Source organism: Pleurodeles waltl, chromosome 4_2 (assembly GCF_031143425.1).
Source record: "Pleurodeles waltl isolate 20211129_DDA chromosome 4_2, aPleWal1.hap1.20221129, whole genome shotgun sequence".
In the NCBI taxonomy this organism is placed as follows: domain Eukaryota; kingdom Metazoa; phylum Chordata; class Amphibia; order Caudata; family Salamandridae; genus Pleurodeles; species Pleurodeles waltl.
This window is the reverse complement of record NC_090443.1, coordinates 861,629,693-861,648,691: the sequence shown is the minus strand read 5'-3', so window position 1 is coordinate 861,648,691 and position 18,999 is coordinate 861,629,693. Positions and strand designations below refer to the sequence as shown.

Here is an 18,999-nt window from a genome sequence, read left to right as displayed (position 1 = left end):
AGAGGTATTGCACCAGTGGCCCCATATATACAAAAAAAAAATCTGGAGTCTGTCATAATATCAGTTAGCTGTTCCATTGTAAGAGCGTGCCAAATGCGCGCATGCCATTGTGACAATGAAGGGGCTTCAGGTTTCTTCCAGTAAGATACCAAAGTCATTTTGGCACACCTAGGCATATCCAAAGAATAGACCGGTCGCCGTACATCTGATGTTGAAGGGATGGATCTTTAAGGCCCAGTAATACATTTACTGATGTCAAATGTTTAGGTTAGCCTAGTATCTCTTTAATTTGAGTCAACCTTTCCTCCCAAAAGGGGCGTATGGTTGGGCAGTCCCACCAGATATGGTAAAAGTTCCCCAGTAGGCCACATCCCCTCCAGCATCTGTCTGCGGTATTGGGAATAATTTTCCACAATTCTGCAGAGTATAGGTACCAGTTATAGATAATGGCCTTTGCATAGGCCTAGGAAGTGGTTAAATCTAGAAATATCACATCATAGTCTGTGCCATGGTCGGTCTTCTGTGTTCCCACTATTTGTTTCCAAAATGTCACATGGCGTAGAGAGGGGGTAAATGTGGCAGATCTCAAGAGAGCATATAAAAAGGAGATGCACCCTTTTGGAGGATCCAGCCTTCTGCAAATATTACTCAATGGGCAGGAGATCCGTAGTGGCAGCCTGTCGCACCTCTATCGTAACGACCCAGTGTTTCAATTGGGCATAATGCTACGCCTCAGATCTAGGAAGGTTAAAATCTCTGCAGCAATTATATAATGTTAGTATGTTCAGATTATGAAATAGATTGCTATAGTGAGACAGCCCCCATCCCGCCATCTATCAAAGGGGCCAGGTGTCAGAGCAGGGGGGAAAGCCAGGTTGAAGTGTACTGGTATATAGGGTGAGGGGAAGGATGCTAGCGTCTGGGTCTTGGTGACAGTGTTCCATGTTTTCAAAGTAGGTATTGTTGGGGTGCTTAAATAAGCTTTGCGCGGTCTGTTTGCTTTAGGTTTGTTTCCAAAGGAAACCCACTATCACTTGATCCATTTGCAGCCAGAGTTTATCAGACTCATTCAAGAACCACTTGGATATCTCTGAGCTGAGCAGCTCTATAATAGTCAAGATGTCAGGGAGTCACAAACCTCTCCTCTCTCTGGGAAGCGTAAGTATGCGGTAAGCCAGGCGCGCTCAGCGGGTTTGCCATATACATTTTGTAGTGAGTGAGCAAATGCTAGTAAACCATTCCTGGTCAACAGCAATTGGAAGACCCTGAAACAAATACAATACCAGGGGAGCACTATCATTTTAATAGCATGTATCTGGTCTAACCAGGTTAAGTATAACGGGCCCCACTGCTTCACCTCAAGCTTGAGTTGCTGCAGTAAAGGAGGGAAGATTGCATTATAAAGATCAGAAACTGCAAGGGTCAGTTTTATCTCTGGATGTGCGATTTCCTTCCTTGCCATTTGGAAGGGGGAGATTGAACTAAATTTCATAATTTGGGCTGGGGGCGTTGTAAGACTAAGCAAGGGTGATGTATTGAGATTGACTCGGAAACCTGACACTGCTTCATAATGGCCAAGTTCAATTTGGAGGGCTGGGAGGGAAATCAACGGCAAGTGAGGAAAAGCAGGATGTCATCTGCACATAAGGACAATTTATGTTCCTCTGAGCCAAAAGAAGGGATCCCTTGGAACGAAGGGGTAGCCTTTATCCTTGCTGCCAGGGGTTCAATGCTAAGAGCAAAAAGTAAAGGGGAGAGGAGACACCCGGAGAGGAGAGGGGACACCACACCAGGAGAGAAGACACCTGGAGAGGAGAGGAGAGGAGAGGGGACACCAGGAGAGGAGAGGGGACACCAGGAGAGGAGAAGGGACACCAGGAGAGGAGAAGGGACACCAGGAGAGGACAGGAGAGGCGAGGAAAGGAGACGCCAGGAGAGGAGAGGGGACACCAGGAGAGGAGAGGAGAAGGGGACACCAGGAGAGGAGAGGAGAAGGGGACACCAGGAGAGGAGAAGGGGACACCAGGAGAGGAGAGGAGAAGGGGACACCAGGAGAGGAGAGGAGAAGGGGACACCAGGAGTGGAGAGGAGAAGGGGACACCAGGAGAGGAAAGGAAACCTCAGGAGAGGAAAGGAGACACCAGGAGAGGAGACACCAGGAGAGGAGAGGAGACTCCAGGAGAGGAAGAGGAAGAGTGTGTGGTGTGGTGTGCAGGGGTAAGGCAGCGGGGGGGGGATTAAAGAATCAGAGGCTGCGCCATTCATTAATACTCTAGATCAAGGGTGGCTATAATTAGCCAGTATCATGGCTATGAAGTGCTCATGAAACCCAAACCACGACAGTGTGTGGGATAAGAAAGCCCAGTCTACCCTATCAAAGCCCTTCCCAGCATCCAGCATTAGCAGAATCACTGGAAGAGATTTCTTTGTAGCCCTTTCAATTAAATGCAGAACTCACCATAAATTATCTTGAGTTTAGAGCCATGCGTTAAGGCCTAATTGATCCGGATGGATCAATGCCAACTTCACCTGCTCTAGTCTAGGAGCCAAAATCTTAGTATACAATTTAGCATCTAAGTTAAGGAGAGCTATCAGGCAATATAGCGCACATAAGTCTAAGAATTTCCCTAGCTTTGGGATAGTCAAAATCAAGGCTTTTCCCATAGAGAGGGGTGACTGCATGGTATCAGCTATATGGTTAAAGAGTTCTGTCTGGTGTGGAATTAACTCGGAACTGAAGGTTCTATAAAAGGATGCATTAAAGCCATCTGGGCCAGGAGCTTTTTGGGGTTTAAGAGAATCAATGGCAAATTGTACTTGCTCTGGTGCAATGGCGGCACTCAAGGCTTCATTATGGGTCGGGGAGACCGGAGGCAGGGTAACACCTGCAAAATAAGCTAGTTGCTCCACATCATTCATTTGATCTGCGGTACTGAGATGGTCATAAAAATCTTGAAGCGTCCGTGCCTGCCCCCGTTCCATGTGTTGGAGCTGTCCTGCTTCGTCTTGAAGTTTCTTGATATAGGTCAACTCCCGTTTGGCTCGTAGTTTCTTTGCAAAGTGGGAGCCTATCTTATTACCTTCCTCATCTGCATTATGTTCAAGCCGTAAGAGGGAAAGCTCTGCCCTATTAGCGTACATGGCTTTGAATTTCCCTCGAAGGGCTGTGATCTTCCTTTGAAGACTAAATGTAGGGGCTACCAAATTAGCTTTTGCGACTTTGGTCAACTCTGCCTCAAGCAATTCCCTCTCCTGTTGAGTTACTGTTGTTATCAGGGATAAGCATTTCCCCCAAATGACAGCCTTAAAGGCATCCCATAACTTAGAGGAGTCTACCTATCCAGTTTTGTTAAGCTAAAAATATTCCCTGATCGATTTCCTGAGTTCATGCGAAATGTAGGATCCCTTAATAGAACGTCAGCAAAGTACAATTTCTGAAAGGAGGGGTTCTGTAGATGCCAGTCGAGAACGGTTTCCAGGGGTGCATGATCCAAAATAATTATGGAGTGGATAGTAGAAGTTAAAATGGAGTGTTGGCTCACAAATGTACAGTCAATCTTGTAATAGGTTTTAAGTGAGTGAGAGAAGTTTAGTCGCGCATAGTGGGGTTCAATAATTTCCATGCATCTATCAAGCCCAACTGGCGTATTGCCGCTTTAGTAGTTTTGGGGAAGAGTCTTGTGTGGATGTGTGGTGTCCAAGTTAGAGTCCCATATTAAGTTAAATTACAATCCCCCATCAAGATAATGTCTCCCTCAGCAAATCCACCCACCATAGAGAAAAAGGAGCAGAAACAACCCGCTTGGTCTGCATAAACTGTGGCAAAGGTACATAAGCGACCATTGCCGCTGCCCTCAACCATCATAAATCTCGCACCTTTATTGGATTTGCTACCCAGAAATTTTAAATTGACCCTGGAGTGGATAAGGATTTCAACCTCATTATGTTTTGTAGTAGCTAAGGAGGTACAGATACAGGAACATGCTCTATGGTGCAATCTATGCACTTCTGCCTGTTTGAGGTGGGTTTCCTGAAGTGCCAAGACATTGAACTGCCTATCTAGCAAATATTCCCATACTTGTGGGCGCTTATTGGGGGGGAATTAGGCCCCTTAACATTCCATGTCAAAGTGTTTCACACAATCAAAATAACTATAGGAAAAGTATCTAATGATCATGGACCGTCGAAGAATACTCCTTAGCAATCCTCCCGTCTCCCCCTCCGAAATACCCGTCATCATACCCCCAGAACCACCCCACTCCAAAAGAGCGCACCCCCCACTGAGTCCACATCTGCCTGGATTGCCGTCAGCTGGGTGTTAACTTCTTTTTTAAAAGAGTCAAAGGACGCAGCTATATCTGCCCGGAGTTCTTACCACAGCTCCATCTTAAATTCACAAAGGGAGGTTAATAGGTCTTCTTTTGTAAGGGTCATAGTATCGCCTTAGATCATGTCAGTAGAGATCAACTGCCTCATTAGCAGAGTAAGGTAAATGGACACCTGGTTATGCTGTATCTTTTTAGGTGGCATAGGGGTTGATCAATTGCACAGCAGAGCCCATGTCTTTATGTGGCGAATAAAAAAGTAGGCAGACGCCACTGATGTGGGCAGCACAAGACCTGCTCCTCAGTGTGTCCCTTTGCAGGACAAGCCAGTGCCATATTAGGGTCAGGCAAGGCACGGTGCTCGGTCCTTAACCCCTTGGGTGCCATGGACGTAATGGTTACGTCCATGGCTGCAGGCGCTCAGGCGCCACGGACGTAACCATTACGTTTTAGTACTGGCCGTCAGGGGAAGCACTAGTGCTCCTCATGAGGGCCGTGCACCCCCTCCCCCCCCACCATGGCAGGGCTGGAGGGGGAAATCACTTCCACCCCCACCGCACCCCCCACCCCCGACACCCTCGGAAGAGAAATGTCAAAGCATTTCTCTTCCGATCATATGATGGGGGCCTGAGAGGCTTCAAAGGGAAGGAATTTCCTTCCTTTGATGTCTCTCAGAGCATTGTGAAGTGATCTGGCTGCTGAAATGCCCACTAGACACTAGGGATCATTTTTTATTGTGAAACTGGCATAAGGGGAGCGTATTCAGGTGCATATGGGCGTATGTTCATCATGTGGCACAGGCTCTTCTGGTAACTTCTATACGCTTCATGCAGCAGGTGGTTAGCCTGGAGGGGGAGCCCTCCCTGCTGAAGGAAGCTGTCAGATCCTAGACACAATTCCTCCCGATGTCGGCTGACAGCCTGCACTTCGACAGAGTTAGAAAGATGATCATCAGTCAGCCAATTGTAAGTGAATGGGATGGGTGGAGGGGGTGTCACAAATGGGAGGGAGGAGGCCCTTTGGACTACCTTTAGTACCCATCAGTGTACTGTTACTGACTTTAGGTGGAGAGGTGATGGGAAATCCTGCTTCCCACTGGGTGCCCATGATGATCTGAAGGTGGAATAAAGAGGCTTGCAGGCAGCAGCTTCCGGCGGGAGGTGTTTTAACTGACCAGACCACTAGCCGCTTGTCCCACATGGTCTGTGTGACCCACACCCTCTGACACAAAAAGGCTGGGAAGCTTGCTTGGCTGTGGTGGCTACAAGGGTCCGAGTGAGGCTACAGAACCCTTCCTTTGCCATGAAAGGAGTGAGAGGTGGAGTGGGGTTAACGATGAGCCATAGACAAGTCCCAAGGACCAGACGGTAGCTCTGAGGTCTTTGAAGCACTCCTGCACAGAAGCTGCTTTGTCTCCAAATATGCGAAAGCCATCAAAGGGCATGTCCATGAGGGAAGGCTGGATAACTCCTGAAAAGCCTGATGTTCTCACTCAGGAGCAGTGTCGCAGGCCCACAGACAAAGGAATCAATCTACCTAAGGAGTCAGTCATGTTGATTCCACATCTGATGGAGAACTTTGGTTCCATCAGCAACTACCTGACAGAGTATGGTCCGGGCCTCCTCCGGGACCATATGTCGCACTTGTACACCAAATTCCACAGTGTATGGGAATAACGGACCAACAGACATGCAGTGTTCAGAGACCACAGTACCAGGCTGGTGGAAGGGAGCATTCTTTCACCAAAGGTTACCATTTTTTTGGATTCACTATTAACTGGAGTGGTAGGGAATGTGCCAGAGTGAATGCAGGAGGAGAAGGCTTGGACCACCAAGCTCTCTGATGTGGGGTGCTGGCCAAGGAGATTGGGATCCCCAGGAGAGGGGTGATGGCAGGCAATCATCTTATTCACAGGAGCCCCTAAGCAGAGCTTCGACTAGGCCCCACGTAGGACATTCGTAAGGGCTTCACTAAAGAGGATTAAGGTTCTGAGGGTGTGACTCCTGGTTGAAGCACCCCTGTCAAGACATTAATCTTGACTGCCACTGAGTGCAACTGAAGGTCGAGGACCACAGCCGCCCTGAGCACCAGCATAAAAAAGGAGGCTCATTCCCCCGTAGTCACAGTAGGAGTGGAAACCAGGAAAGTGTCGGGTAAGGTATATAAACCACTGGTCTCACTCAGTTCTTCATACCAGATGTCCTTTCGAACTGGGTCTTCCAATTAAGGGTCCACAGACCCTTCCTAAACTTCTCCCTCTCCAGGCTTATCCAGAAAATAAGGCACTGTCTCCACTGCATACTGCTGTAGGACTTGCTTGCAGTCAGCTTGCTGTTGGGTAAAGAGGGCGTCTGAATAGACCACTCCATCTACTAACCTATCCTAAGGGTCAGTTGAGAGGAGGTCAGGGAGAGGTTCACTCTCTGCTTCTTGATCCTCATCAGTAGTCATCAGCATGGGTATGTCTGCCCTGTCATTATAGAGTTTCAGGCGGTTAACATGGATCACCCTCTTAGGTGTCCTGCTAGTGCCCAGGTCCACTAAGTAAGTGACCTGACTCTTCTATTCTAGGATTGGGTAAGCCATTCCATCTATCCTTAAGTGCGCTGGGAGCCACCGGCTCCAAAACCCAGACTTTCTGCCCTGGCTGGAATTCAACCATTGCAGCCTTTTGGTCATACCACAACTTCTAGAGGTTTTGGCTGGTCTCAAGGTTTTTGAATGCCTTTTCCACGTATTCAGCCATCCTGGAGCAGAGGCCAAGCACATAGTCCACCACACCTTGTGCAGGCTAATGGAGAGGTCTCTCCCAGCTTTCTTTATCAAGTGCCAGTGGTCCCCTTACAGGATGGCCAAACGGAAGCTCAAAGGGGGAAAGCTCTACTCCCTTCTGTGGCACCTCTCTGTAGGTAAAAATCAGGCATGGCAGGACGACATCCCATTTCCTTTTGAGTTTTTCAGGGAGCACCATGATCATGCCCTTCAATGTCTTGTTGAATCTATCAACACATCCACTGGTTTGTGGATGGTATTGTGTGGTGTGGTGAATTTATAAGTCACCCCACACTCATTCCACATGTGTTTCAGGTAAGCTGACATGAAGTTGGTACCTCTGTCAGAAACCACCTCCTTAGGGAAACCAACACTGGTAACAATACCAATCAAGGCATTGGCTACTGAAGGGCATTAGTTGACCTAAGGGGGATTGCTTCAGGGTATTTGGTAGCATGATCCACTACTACCAGTATGTACTGGTTCCCTGAGGCTGTGGGTGGTTCAAGTGGACCCACAATGTCGACACCAATCGGGAACACCCACCACAGAAAGTGGAATGAGGGGGGGCCTTTGGATGGCCACCTGTCTTGCCACTGGCTTGACAGGTGAAACATGAGCTGCAGAACTCCTTCACTTTCTGGGACATATTGGGCCAATACATGTTTTTGACAAGTCTGTTCCACGTTTTGGTCTGTCCCAAATGCCCAGCTAAGGAGATGTCATGGGCCAAAGTGAGGATAAACTCTCTAAACTCCTGAGGCACTACCACTCTCCTATTGGCACCAGGCTTGGGATATCTAGCCTCAGTGTAAAGGAGTCCATCCTCCCAATAGACCCTATGGGAGCCACAGACATCTCCCTTCTCCTGCACAGCAGCTTGCTGCCTCAGGCCTTCAAGGGTGGGACAAGTCTTTTGTACCTGGCACAGCTGTTCCCCTGGGCCCAAGAGCTCTACCTGATAAGGATCTAGCTCCATGGATTCAGTTCCCTCAGGAGATAAGACATCTTTTGCTGTTCAGAGGCTGGTCCCCAAGTCCTCTCACTTTTTCTCTTGGAAGGTAGAGCCATTATTAGATGCACCAACACGTCTTTTACCATGTGCTCTGCTCTGTGCTCTGGTTTTCACACACACCAGTTCAGGGATTCCCAGCATGGCTGCATGGGTTTTGAGCTCTACCTCAGCCCAAGCTGAGGACTCCAGATCATTCCCTAGCAAGCATTCTACTGGAATTGCAGAAGAGGCCACTACCTGTTTCAGGCCAGTAACCCCTCCCCATTCTAAAGTCACCATAGCCATGGGATGGACTTTAGTCTCATAGTCAGCATTGGTAACTGGATATGTGGATGTGTGATGGAACAACACATGCACTTAAAATGCATGTCTTTACAATGCAGTAGGTACAATGCATGTTCATTACCACGCATGCATTTAGCACAAAATGTTTTTAGCACACAACTTTTGTAGTAAAGGCGTAGTTGGTAAAGGCATATGCATGGTAAAAAGTAGAGGTAAGTATAACATAATATATATATATAAATATATATATATATATATATATATAAATATATATATATATATACACATACATATACACATATATACACATATATACACACACACACACACCCTTCCACCCAAAAACCCTACCTACCCTTAAAAATTACGTAACTACCCCAAAACCCATACCCATCCTAAAACCTACAAATGCTCTTACCATCCCAAAACCCATACCCACCCTAAAACCTAAAAATGGCCTTACCACCCAAAACCCATACCCACCCTAAAACCTAAAAATGGTCTTACCACCCAAAACCCATACCCACTCTAAAACCTAAAAATACCCTTACCACTCCAAATCTCTAAAACCTAAAAATGTCCTTACCATCCCATACCCACCCTAAATCCCAAAAATGCCATTACGACTCAAAAAGCCATACCCAACCTAAAACCTAAAAATGCCCTCACCACCACAAATCCCATACTCCAAAACTTTAAAATGCATTTACCACCATTAACCGTTAACCACACTAAACATATATATCGCTCAACCCACTTAATACTTACCTGTACTTACCTTTAAAACCTTTACCACGCACACACCTTTACCATTCATGCCTTTACAGCAAAATTTGTTGTAAAGGCATGCATGGTAATGGTATATTCATGGTAAAGGCGTGCATAGTAAAGCCATGCGTGGTAAACGCATATGCTTTGTAAAGGCACTGTGGTAAATGCATCTTGTTGCATATGTTTGTCCATCCAAATACTGTCCAGGGGAAACCAGTTTCTCTGTCACCATGGAGACACTGGCACCTGTATCCCTCAGGGCTTCTACTTTTGTCCCCCTGATTAAGAGCTTCTGGCTGTATTTTTGCATCTTAGGCGGCCAGGTAGCTAATGTCGCTACAGTCACCCCCGCCCTCAGAGACTAGAGTAGCTTCAGTGTGAAGCCTGATTTGCTCTGGGCTCAGTGTTGATCCCACCTGGAGGCTGGCTATTCCAGTACTAACTGGAGCAGTGATAGTGGGATTTTTCTTGGGGCAGGCCATGTCTACAGTTTGGTGTACATGCTGCTTACAGTTGTGATACGAGGCCTTCTTGGGATCAACGTTTTTACCTTTGTACCCATTTGAGGACTGTGAAGAGGCTCGGGCCCACCCTCCTGAGCAGGTTTTGGGGCCCTTGAGAAGACTCTTAATTTTTGTCCTTAGGTGTCTCACCACCCTTCCCCTAAAGAGGCTTTGTGACCCCCCTGTGGAAGTCTTGGTCACCCTAGCCTTCTTTCACAATTCTTGGGGACAAATTGGACCTAGGTCTACCAGATGTTGATGCAACTTATCATTGCAGCAGTTACTTAACAGGTGTTCCTTCATAAACAAATTATAAAGCCCATCATAGTTATGCACTACACTGCCAGTTATCCAACCATCTAGTGTTTTCACTGACTAGTCAACAAAATCAACCCAGGTCTGGCTCGAGGTTTTTTGAGCCCCCTGAACCTAATTCTGTACTCCTCTGTGGTGAATCCAAAGCCCTCAGTTAGGGTAGCCTTCATGAGGTCATAGGATTCTGCATCTTTACCAAAGATTGCGAGGGGTCTATCCCTACCTTACCAGTGGACAGTTCCCAAAGGAGAGCTCCCCAGTGACATCTGTTTTAACTTTCTCGTTCCACAAGCCCTCTCAAAAGCTGTGAACCACTTAGTGATGTCATCACCCTCTTCATTTCTTTAGACAATCCGTTTGGGGATTTTTAGGATGTCATTCTCCCTGACCCTATTTATATTGCTGCCACCATTAATGGGTGCTGAGCCCATTTCTGTTCTCTCTCTTTCTATAGCCAGGAGTTGCTGCTCCAAGGCTAACCTTCGCTAAAAATCCTTGCTAAGAGGGCGTCCTTTTCATTGAGGCAATGATCCCAGAGGAGCTGGACTCCCCTGTGGAAGATCCAGATACAGTGAGGTCTATCCTTGAAAACAGGGATTGTGGGATCCTTGTCTCCCTATTTAGGCGAGGAGGGGGAAGGTTGTCCTCCTCATCTCTAACATCTTCCCTGTCTGAGTGGAGTTATTCCTCCTCAGCAGGGTAGTCCCTGGTGTACTCTAACCAGAGCTCCTGGAGCATGACTTTGGTAGGGTTGGAACCTGTTTTAATCTTCTTCAGCTTACAGAGCGACCTTAACTCTGCCATCCCTAGATGGAGGTAAGGGGTGAAAGTTTGAGTTCCACCACTATTTCCTCTGAGCTGCTCATTATGTTTACTAAAGGATGGGAATACTTTATAGAAACTAAAAACTATTTCTAGTATCTAAATACTCACTTACAATAATCTAAAAAAAAAAAAAAAAAAAGAGAGATGCTAAGGGGACTTAACCAAGGCCCTACCAGGACGTTTAAAAATTCACAAAAATATGCCAAATTTAAAAAATCTGTTTTCTAAATGCAATTTTAAAATTTAGTTGTGTGATCAGATACTGGCTGTGTAGTCCAGCAAATGCAAAGTCGCAGACCCCACCGCTGATCCACCACTGTAGGAAGCTGGCTCTGTATATAGTACATCAAAATTAGATATAGTGTGCACAAAGTCCAGAGGTTCCCCAGAGGCTTGACCGAGGCAATAATAGATAATACTAATTCTCTCTTTTGTGGTACTGTAGTTGAGCAGTTAGGCTTATCAGAGGGTAGTGCACAGCATTTGTTGTACACACACAGGAAATAGAAGAAGATCACACTCAATTACTGAACTCCAGACCAATGGTTGTTATATAACAACAAGCTTTTCTTTATTTTTAGAACCACAAGATTCAAGTTGCAGTTAAGTACTTCAATAGCTTCATATTTCACACATGTATTAACAGTACTTTGTTTGAAATCGATAAGTTATACAGTTCTTGAAATATTGGTAATATTCGGTTTTAAAAATGGACAGTGCAATTTTCAGAAACAGTTCCCGGGGGTAAGAAATGTTAGTTCGATTTGCAGGTAAGTACAACACATACACTTTCAGTTTCCAGGTTTTAGGAAGTCCACTGGTTGGGGTTCAAGTTAACCCCAAACACCTACCACCAGCAACACAGGGCTGGCAGGGTGCAGAGGTCAAAGATAAGCAAATTTAACGTGGGCTCCTATGGAGACAGGGGGTATTCAGAATCAGGTCTGCCTGCAGGTAAGTACCCACGGCTCTGTGGTCAGACCAGGGGGGATTGAAGGAGCACTGGAGGGGCCACAAGTAGGCATTAAACACACACCCTCAGCGGCACAGGGGTGGTGAGTGCGGGCCGTAAAAAGGACGTTGGGCTTCCAATGCTGGTCTATGAGGGAACCCTGGGGGTCACTCAGAGGCTACAGACGAGGTCAAGGGGGGTGTCTCAGGTGCACCACTGGTTGGACAGGGAAGAGGGACGTCTGCTGAACGTGGCTGCACCAGGTGTTGGTTTCTCCAAGGCCTGGGGGCTGCGGGTGCAGTGTGTCTTTAGGCATCAGATATCTTCATCAAGAGCTTCGCGGTCAGGGGGGTCCTCGGGATTCCCTCTGCAGGCTTCGTCGTGGAGGGGCAGAGAGGTCAACCCAGGGTGGGCACTTGCTCACAATTGCCTGGGGACCTTCTCTAGCTGGGTGGATTACCTGGACACTGACATCGGGTGCAGAGTGGTCAGGACTCACGAAATCCAGAGTGAGGTGGGAGTCCTTTATTGTTGGTTTTTCTTAGACCGGGCCGCTGTCCTCTGGAGTTCTAGGTCTTTTTTGGGTGCAGGACAGTCCTCGGGAGCTTGGCAGAGGTCTCTGATCCTGCTGGATGTGTCGCTGTTCTTTTGCAAGTTCTTTGAAGCAGGAGACAGGCAGGTAGGGCTGGGGTCAAAGCAGTTGTCGTCTTCCTTCTTCTTGTGGTTTCAGCTAAGCAAGTCATTCTTTTTCTTGCACATCACCAGAATCTGGTGAGCTGGGCTCAGCGAAGCGCTGAAATACAAGGTTTAGGGGTGTTACAGGGGTCAGAGGGCTGTAGCCAACAGCTACTGTCCCTGAGGGTGGCTACACCCTTCTTGTGTCCACTCCCTTTGGGGAGAGGGGCACATTCCTAACCCTATTGGTCCCTGTCCTCCGAACCAAGATGGAGGACTCTGCAGGGAGGGGGGTCACTTCAGCTCTGGATACCTTAGGGGGGATCCTAGTTGAAGTGGTCACTCATCCTTTTTTTCCTAAGTTTCCTGGCGAACTTGCCGCCAAAAGTGGGGCTTTGTGTGGGGGTGGGCATCTCCACTAGCTGGAGTGCCCTGGGGCACTGTAACACTAGGCCTGAGCCTTTGAGACTCACCGCCAGGTGTTACAGTTCCTGCAGGGGGAGGTGTGAAGCACCTCCACCCAGAGCAGGCTTTGTTTCTGGCCTCAGAGTGCACAAAGGCCCTCACCCCATGGGGTCAGAAACTTGTCTGCTAGTGGCTGGCTGGCACAGACCAGTCAGTCCTACACTAGAGGATTGGGTAAAATACAGGGGGTATATCTCTAAGATGCCCTCTGTGTGTTTTTTTATAGAATAAATCCCACACTGGCATCAGTGTCGGTTTATTGTGCTGAGAAGTTTGATACCAGACTGCCCAGTATTCAGTGAAGCCATTATGGAACTGTGAAGTTCGTAATGACAAACTCCCAGACTATATACTTAATATGGCCACACACAAGAATGGACTTAGACACTGTAGGGGCATATTGCTCAAGCAGCTATGCCCTCACCTGTGGTATAGTGCACCCTGCCTTAGTGCTGTAAGGCCTGCTACACGGTTAACTTACCTATGCCTCAGGCAGTGTTTTGTGAGCATGGCACCCTGAGGGGGATGCCATGTCGACTTTGCCTTTTTCTCCCCACCAACACACACAATCTGCAATAGCAGTGTGCATGTGTTAGGTGAGGAGTCCTTTAGGGTGGCACAACACATGCTGCATCCCTTAGGGACCCTCCCTGACCGCAGGGCCCTTGGTAACAGTGGTACCTTTTCCAAGGGACTTATCTGTGTGCCAGAGGTGTGCCAATTATGGAAACAATGGTACATTTTTAAGGACAGAACACTGGTGCTGGGGCCTGGTTAGCAGGATCCCAGCACCCTGTCAATCAAAGCTGGCATCAACACTAGGCAAAAAGTGTGTGGGGGGAGGTAACTATGCCAACAGTGGCACTTTCCTACACAAGCCATTAATGAAAGGTCCTCAGACCCACTGTTTCTGGAAAGAATTATCACAACTGAACTGTTTTTTCTATACGAAGCTTAGTTATAGGCCTAGAATCCCAACATGGAGGCTCAGGATGGAGCGATTACAAGGTTTTCAGACTGACATTTTTTAAAGGTCTGTTATCCCTGGGGGACGGCATCCTATCAGGCTGTCGAATGAGAAACAGAAGTGGATGACAGGGTTGCATGCATCAGTATGGAATTAATATTGATGATTTTATATAAAGCTCAACAAATCTCCAAAGGCATCTTGGCACTAACCAATGTAAAGCAGGCAACAATTTAAAGAATATAGTTAACAAGGAACCAGCATTTTCAGGACAACCTAGAGCTAATACTATAGTACAAAGAGCCAAGATGTCAGTTGTTTTCTGAAACATGTCAGAATAGACTTATATTTTTTTTTTTAACTGAAAGGGCAATTTATTCTAAAGACTGCATGTTTATCGGATCAGAGAAAAGTAAGTTTAGAGGCAAAGATTACCCCCAAATTTATAACTTTCGAGACAGGAGGAGGAAGGGGACCCAAGTGTTTTGGCCACCATGAAGAATCCCAAAATGAAACGTCCTTACCATAGAGAAGGACCTTGGTTTTATCGGAGTTTAATTTGAGGGAGTTAAGTCTCATCCAACAGACAATTTTCCTCATACAACTGTTGAACCCTTTCAAGACATCCTCAACTTGCTAAAAATCAACTCCACAATTTGGGTGTCGTTAGCATAGGAGGTAGTCAAAAAACGAAAATGGCGGATCAGCCTTGTTAAGGGCACCATACACACATTAAATAATGTGGGCCAGTGACGACCACAGAGGGACCCTACAGGGCAGTGATAATGGTTTGGACGTGAACACTCCCATGGCAACGGTCAGCTCTCTATTAGACAAAAAAAACATCAGAAGAGACCCAACGCTGTTTCACAGATCCCTATATCCTCTAAACGATCTAAAAGGATAGATTGACTCACCATATCAACAGCTATGGAAGGTCCATAAGGATAAGCGCAGCCTTCCCTCCTTTGTTCATAATGGATATGATCTCCGACGAGACCACCTCAAGAGACAATTCTGTGCTACAGCTCTTCCTAAAGCCATACAGGCAATACTATAATCCTATAAATTTTGTGAAGTCTTAGAGTATAAGAGGTATGTCAACAGCTGAAGGAGGATATCTCAAAAAGAAGAAAATTACTGCTTTGGAGAGTAAGCACATGCACAAACTGAACTAATAGTGGAGTTGGTTGAATGGAAACACGTTTGGTGAGCTGCATCTCTTAACAGATTCTGAGACACATCCTTTTGGTAGAGGTTTGCCTCTATGGGGAGTAGTCCAAGATAATGTCAGCCTGGTTGTTGGAGAGCACACAGCCCATTCTCCAAACTGTGACTAGGAAGGAAAACTACAATGCAATATACAATCTATACAAGGGGTCAGTAACAAGGTTTTTAAACATGTTCTCAAAACCTTACACACACAACTTCATGTCACTAAGCCAGATGAAATCCGTAATTATTTAGAAAAGACAAAGTTCTCATGGGTAACACCGGGAAAAATAGTAGTACTAAATAATCATGATTGCAGAGAACTGGCTTCCCTGAACCACATTAAAAAAAAAAGGGAAGACTCCCAGTATACATAGCCTCCTAGCTGAGTTTTATCATAAATTCCTGGGATTTGTACTACAGAAATCCATAGAGGTTTCTATGGAGTTCTCAAATGTGAATGGCTCACCCAGTCAATAAAAGAAGCAGTTATTATTATGGTCCAAAATCTAAGGAAAGACCTTATGGTCCAAAGGTAATGGTGAAAGCAGATGCAGAAATCCTTAGCAAAACAACAGCAAGAATATCAGTGATGTTAATTTCTGACCTCATACATCCCGACCAATCTGGCTTTATTCTTCACTGCAACACCATACAACATGGATCCGGGTGGCTATCACAAAGCATTTTCTTCATATGGTTGATGGGGATTAAGCAGTGGCATTTCTAGTTACTTCGAAGGCCTTTGATATTAAGGGCAGAGGTTTCAGGAGTCAGGTGAATGAAAGGTTTACTTTTTGCCCTTACATCTTGGCATGGTTCAATCTTTTCCACACAAGAGGCCTAGAAGTTAGAGCTGTGCAAAAAATCTGGATGAGGTGTACTCTGAAGCAGGGCATTTCACCAGAACTACCTGAAGCCACTTATTTGCTCTGGCAAGGAAGCTCGTGGCCAATACATTCAGACACCACACAAAAGAATGGAGAATTAATGTAGGTACCCTGTCCCTGTAACAATTGTGGTCTATAGACGATGATGATACTTTAATATACTTACAGATTCTTGCTATCTCTATGTCACACCACTTAGATGTACTGAGTATATTCAGAGATGTTTCAGGAAACAGTACAAATTGGTCTAAATCACAGTTATTTCTCCAGAGGCTAGGGTGTGGGGTGGCCAAAAAGCTGTCACAGGCTTATTTACAATGGTAAACTATGATTTTGAAAAACCTGTGAATCAGACAGGAGCACAGTCGAGATTAGCAAATAAAAGTCAACATGGGACATGTTCTTATGTCCAGTGGATTTTTGGATGAAGCTATCTTGATCTTTAATAAGCAGGACCACTTTGGTAAAAATTGAAGTGCTCAATAGGTGTCTTTTTTAGGAATACGTGGTCTACTTCCCAGGTGTATAGCTCAAAATTAGATAGTCTAACATCATCTCCGTTAAATTAAAACGTCATTAAATTAAAAAGTCACTAAACTATCCACTCAAACTGTATTATGAGATGGATGGAATGGGTGTATTAGACACAGAATGCTACTACATACGCTCCCAAAATCTTTCTCAATGGCTTATGGAGACTCCTGATAGAGAACATATGTTTTTGACTCAACGTCAATGTAATAATGGTGCTCAACTATCCATTCCTTGCCATTGGAAATGCGATCTTGGAGATCTCTCACTTGGTTTCCCTGATGTCTCTTGGGAGGGGATCTCCAAACTGACAGTGCAGAAAGCACCATTAGCTTAACGGGCACAACGTTTGAGGAACAGAGGAATTCTGTACACTTCATTTGATGCTAGGGTAATGGATTGGGTAGATATGAGATGTAAGCCAATAGGAAATATCTACAGTGATGACACTACACAAGTTTGATGAAGCCAGACCACAGACTGGAGTGTGGGTGAAGGGAATGATTCCCTGGACGATCATCAGAATCTGAAGTACTCATGGAAATTATGTTGCTCACTCAATGTGGTTTCCAAATGCTTTTGATCTATATGGTGTTATGAGAGCAAAATCCATGTCTTCGGAGAGGGAGTGCGAAGTTTCAGATGGCTGGACTACAGTGCTGGCTTATACCAAGAAGGCAACAAGCAATAATTACACAGAGATTACCTCATGCTTGCAGCTCTCCATTAGATATACACCTTACACCAAGGAAAATGCTGATATGTGAAGTGAATGATGCCCAATGCACACAATTAGGATATGTAAAGCGGAAGTGTTTTGGACACAAATACAGAGAGCAATTGGGCTCAGGAATGGCTCAGACCCCATGCAATGTGTTCAGTTTGCAGCTGTGACCCAAGGGGAAGTGAATGGTCTACTGCATCATTAGATCTGATGATGGCGAACAGATTCTTTGCAATTCGTTAGATTCAGGACTGAGGATCTGTGCATAACTTGTAGCAGAAAGGCTGAATGGATGCTTATTAATGTGAGGCATTTGGCTATTCAGATTGAGCCCACGTTGGATGAAAAATAACATAAATAAAGGGAAATTAATAGACTCCCAAGGGGACATAAATGACGCTGACTGAAGTGGTACTGAAAGGTAATGACCAGATGCAGATATTATGTTCACATATTTGACTTGCAATGTTTGCACCAAGCTTATAATCGACCATATAGTAGCACCATGAACTTCCATGTTATGACATGAAGTGAAGTTCTTGTTGTGCGAAGATGAACCACAAAACCACCTGTGACCACAAGACTAAACTTGCAAACACTGAACTCCCCCTGTATGTTATTCTAAGAGTCGATTTCCGTCAGCTGTTGTATGATGTAGGAATACTTCATATTTTTAAATAAAAAAAGTCTGATTTTTTTTCCTCTTTAACCTATGTATTGTACTTTGTTTTAGGGCGTTTTTGCTTTTGTTTGTTCAAATGTTTTTATGGATGATTATTTATCGGAAATAACCTGATTAAGTATTTTTATAAATAATTCAGCATTCCGGCAACTTCCATTTAACAACAGAACCTCTAACTTATCCTCCGATACAGTCATCTCTGCATTTCTTGTATTTACCATATTTGCATCGTAGAGGCTTCCCACAATTAAGTACATACAGACTGAAGATGTAAAACGTGCTCCTTCATTTTCAGTGTCAAAAAGAAGTTATCTTTCAATCATATTAGATTTCAAAACAGTGTACAAAACCCGAGTACCATTGTAAGCACACCAAGAAGGCCAACTGGAATCGGATCTTGCTTCACTCTTTCTGCAACCACGTCTATTAGTAGCATGAGCATGTTGTAAATTCCCTCATGGATTTCTGTTCCCCACTTATGAACGGCACTTGATGTCAACAGCTGCAATACAAAATAAATAACAGAATTATTTTTCTTTTATCTAATGACTTTGTTTTAATACTTGAAACATAAAGGTCACCTGACAATAAACTCATCCAGTTTATTCATCGTAAAGCACGTGTGGAACACCCGGTCTTCTTCACTCTTTTCTATGCACAAAAAACTGCCTACCTTGTGTGGAAGGCATTATATATTTTTCCAATTGTCATTAAAAAAAAAGAGTCACTGTCGCTCCTTACATCAGCCAAAAAAATAATCACATCAGTTCAGGTTTGTTCAAATATCCCACACGTGCTTAGGAATAGCAGGTTTTGTTTTTTCTTTGCCATAGCAGATTTATAGTTCCCATATGTATAAACAATGTTATACAATAGACGCTGAAATGTTGTTCTGCAAAAGGCACCAATGCAAGTATTTTATATCTGTATCTGAGCTTTCAAAAAGCAATGACTGATGGGTAAACCCAGATCTGTGACTGGAGTGAATGTTTGATTTGTCCTGCATCCTGTCCATTTTCTGATGTTTTTGCATTTGTCACCCCTAAGTGGGAAGGGTATGCCTGGACGTGGGTCCCGTGCTTGCTATCCC

The 18,999-nt window shown here is 45.3% G+C and overlaps 1 protein-coding gene across 2 annotated transcripts in view; it reads right to left on the bottom strand.

The window, feature by feature from the left end:
• Window positions 1-18,999, bottom strand: part of USP24 (ubiquitin specific peptidase 24) — a 1,409,949-nt gene that overhangs the window by 1,311,386 nt on the left and 79,564 nt on the right. For both annotated transcript variants that reach the window (XM_069232604.1, XM_069232603.1), the window contains exon 4: window positions 18,268-18,411. In XM_069232604.1, the coding sequence (XP_069088705.1) occupies window positions 18,268-18,411 (144 nt within the window). The remainder of the gene's footprint in view (window positions 1-18,267; window positions 18,412-18,999) is intronic.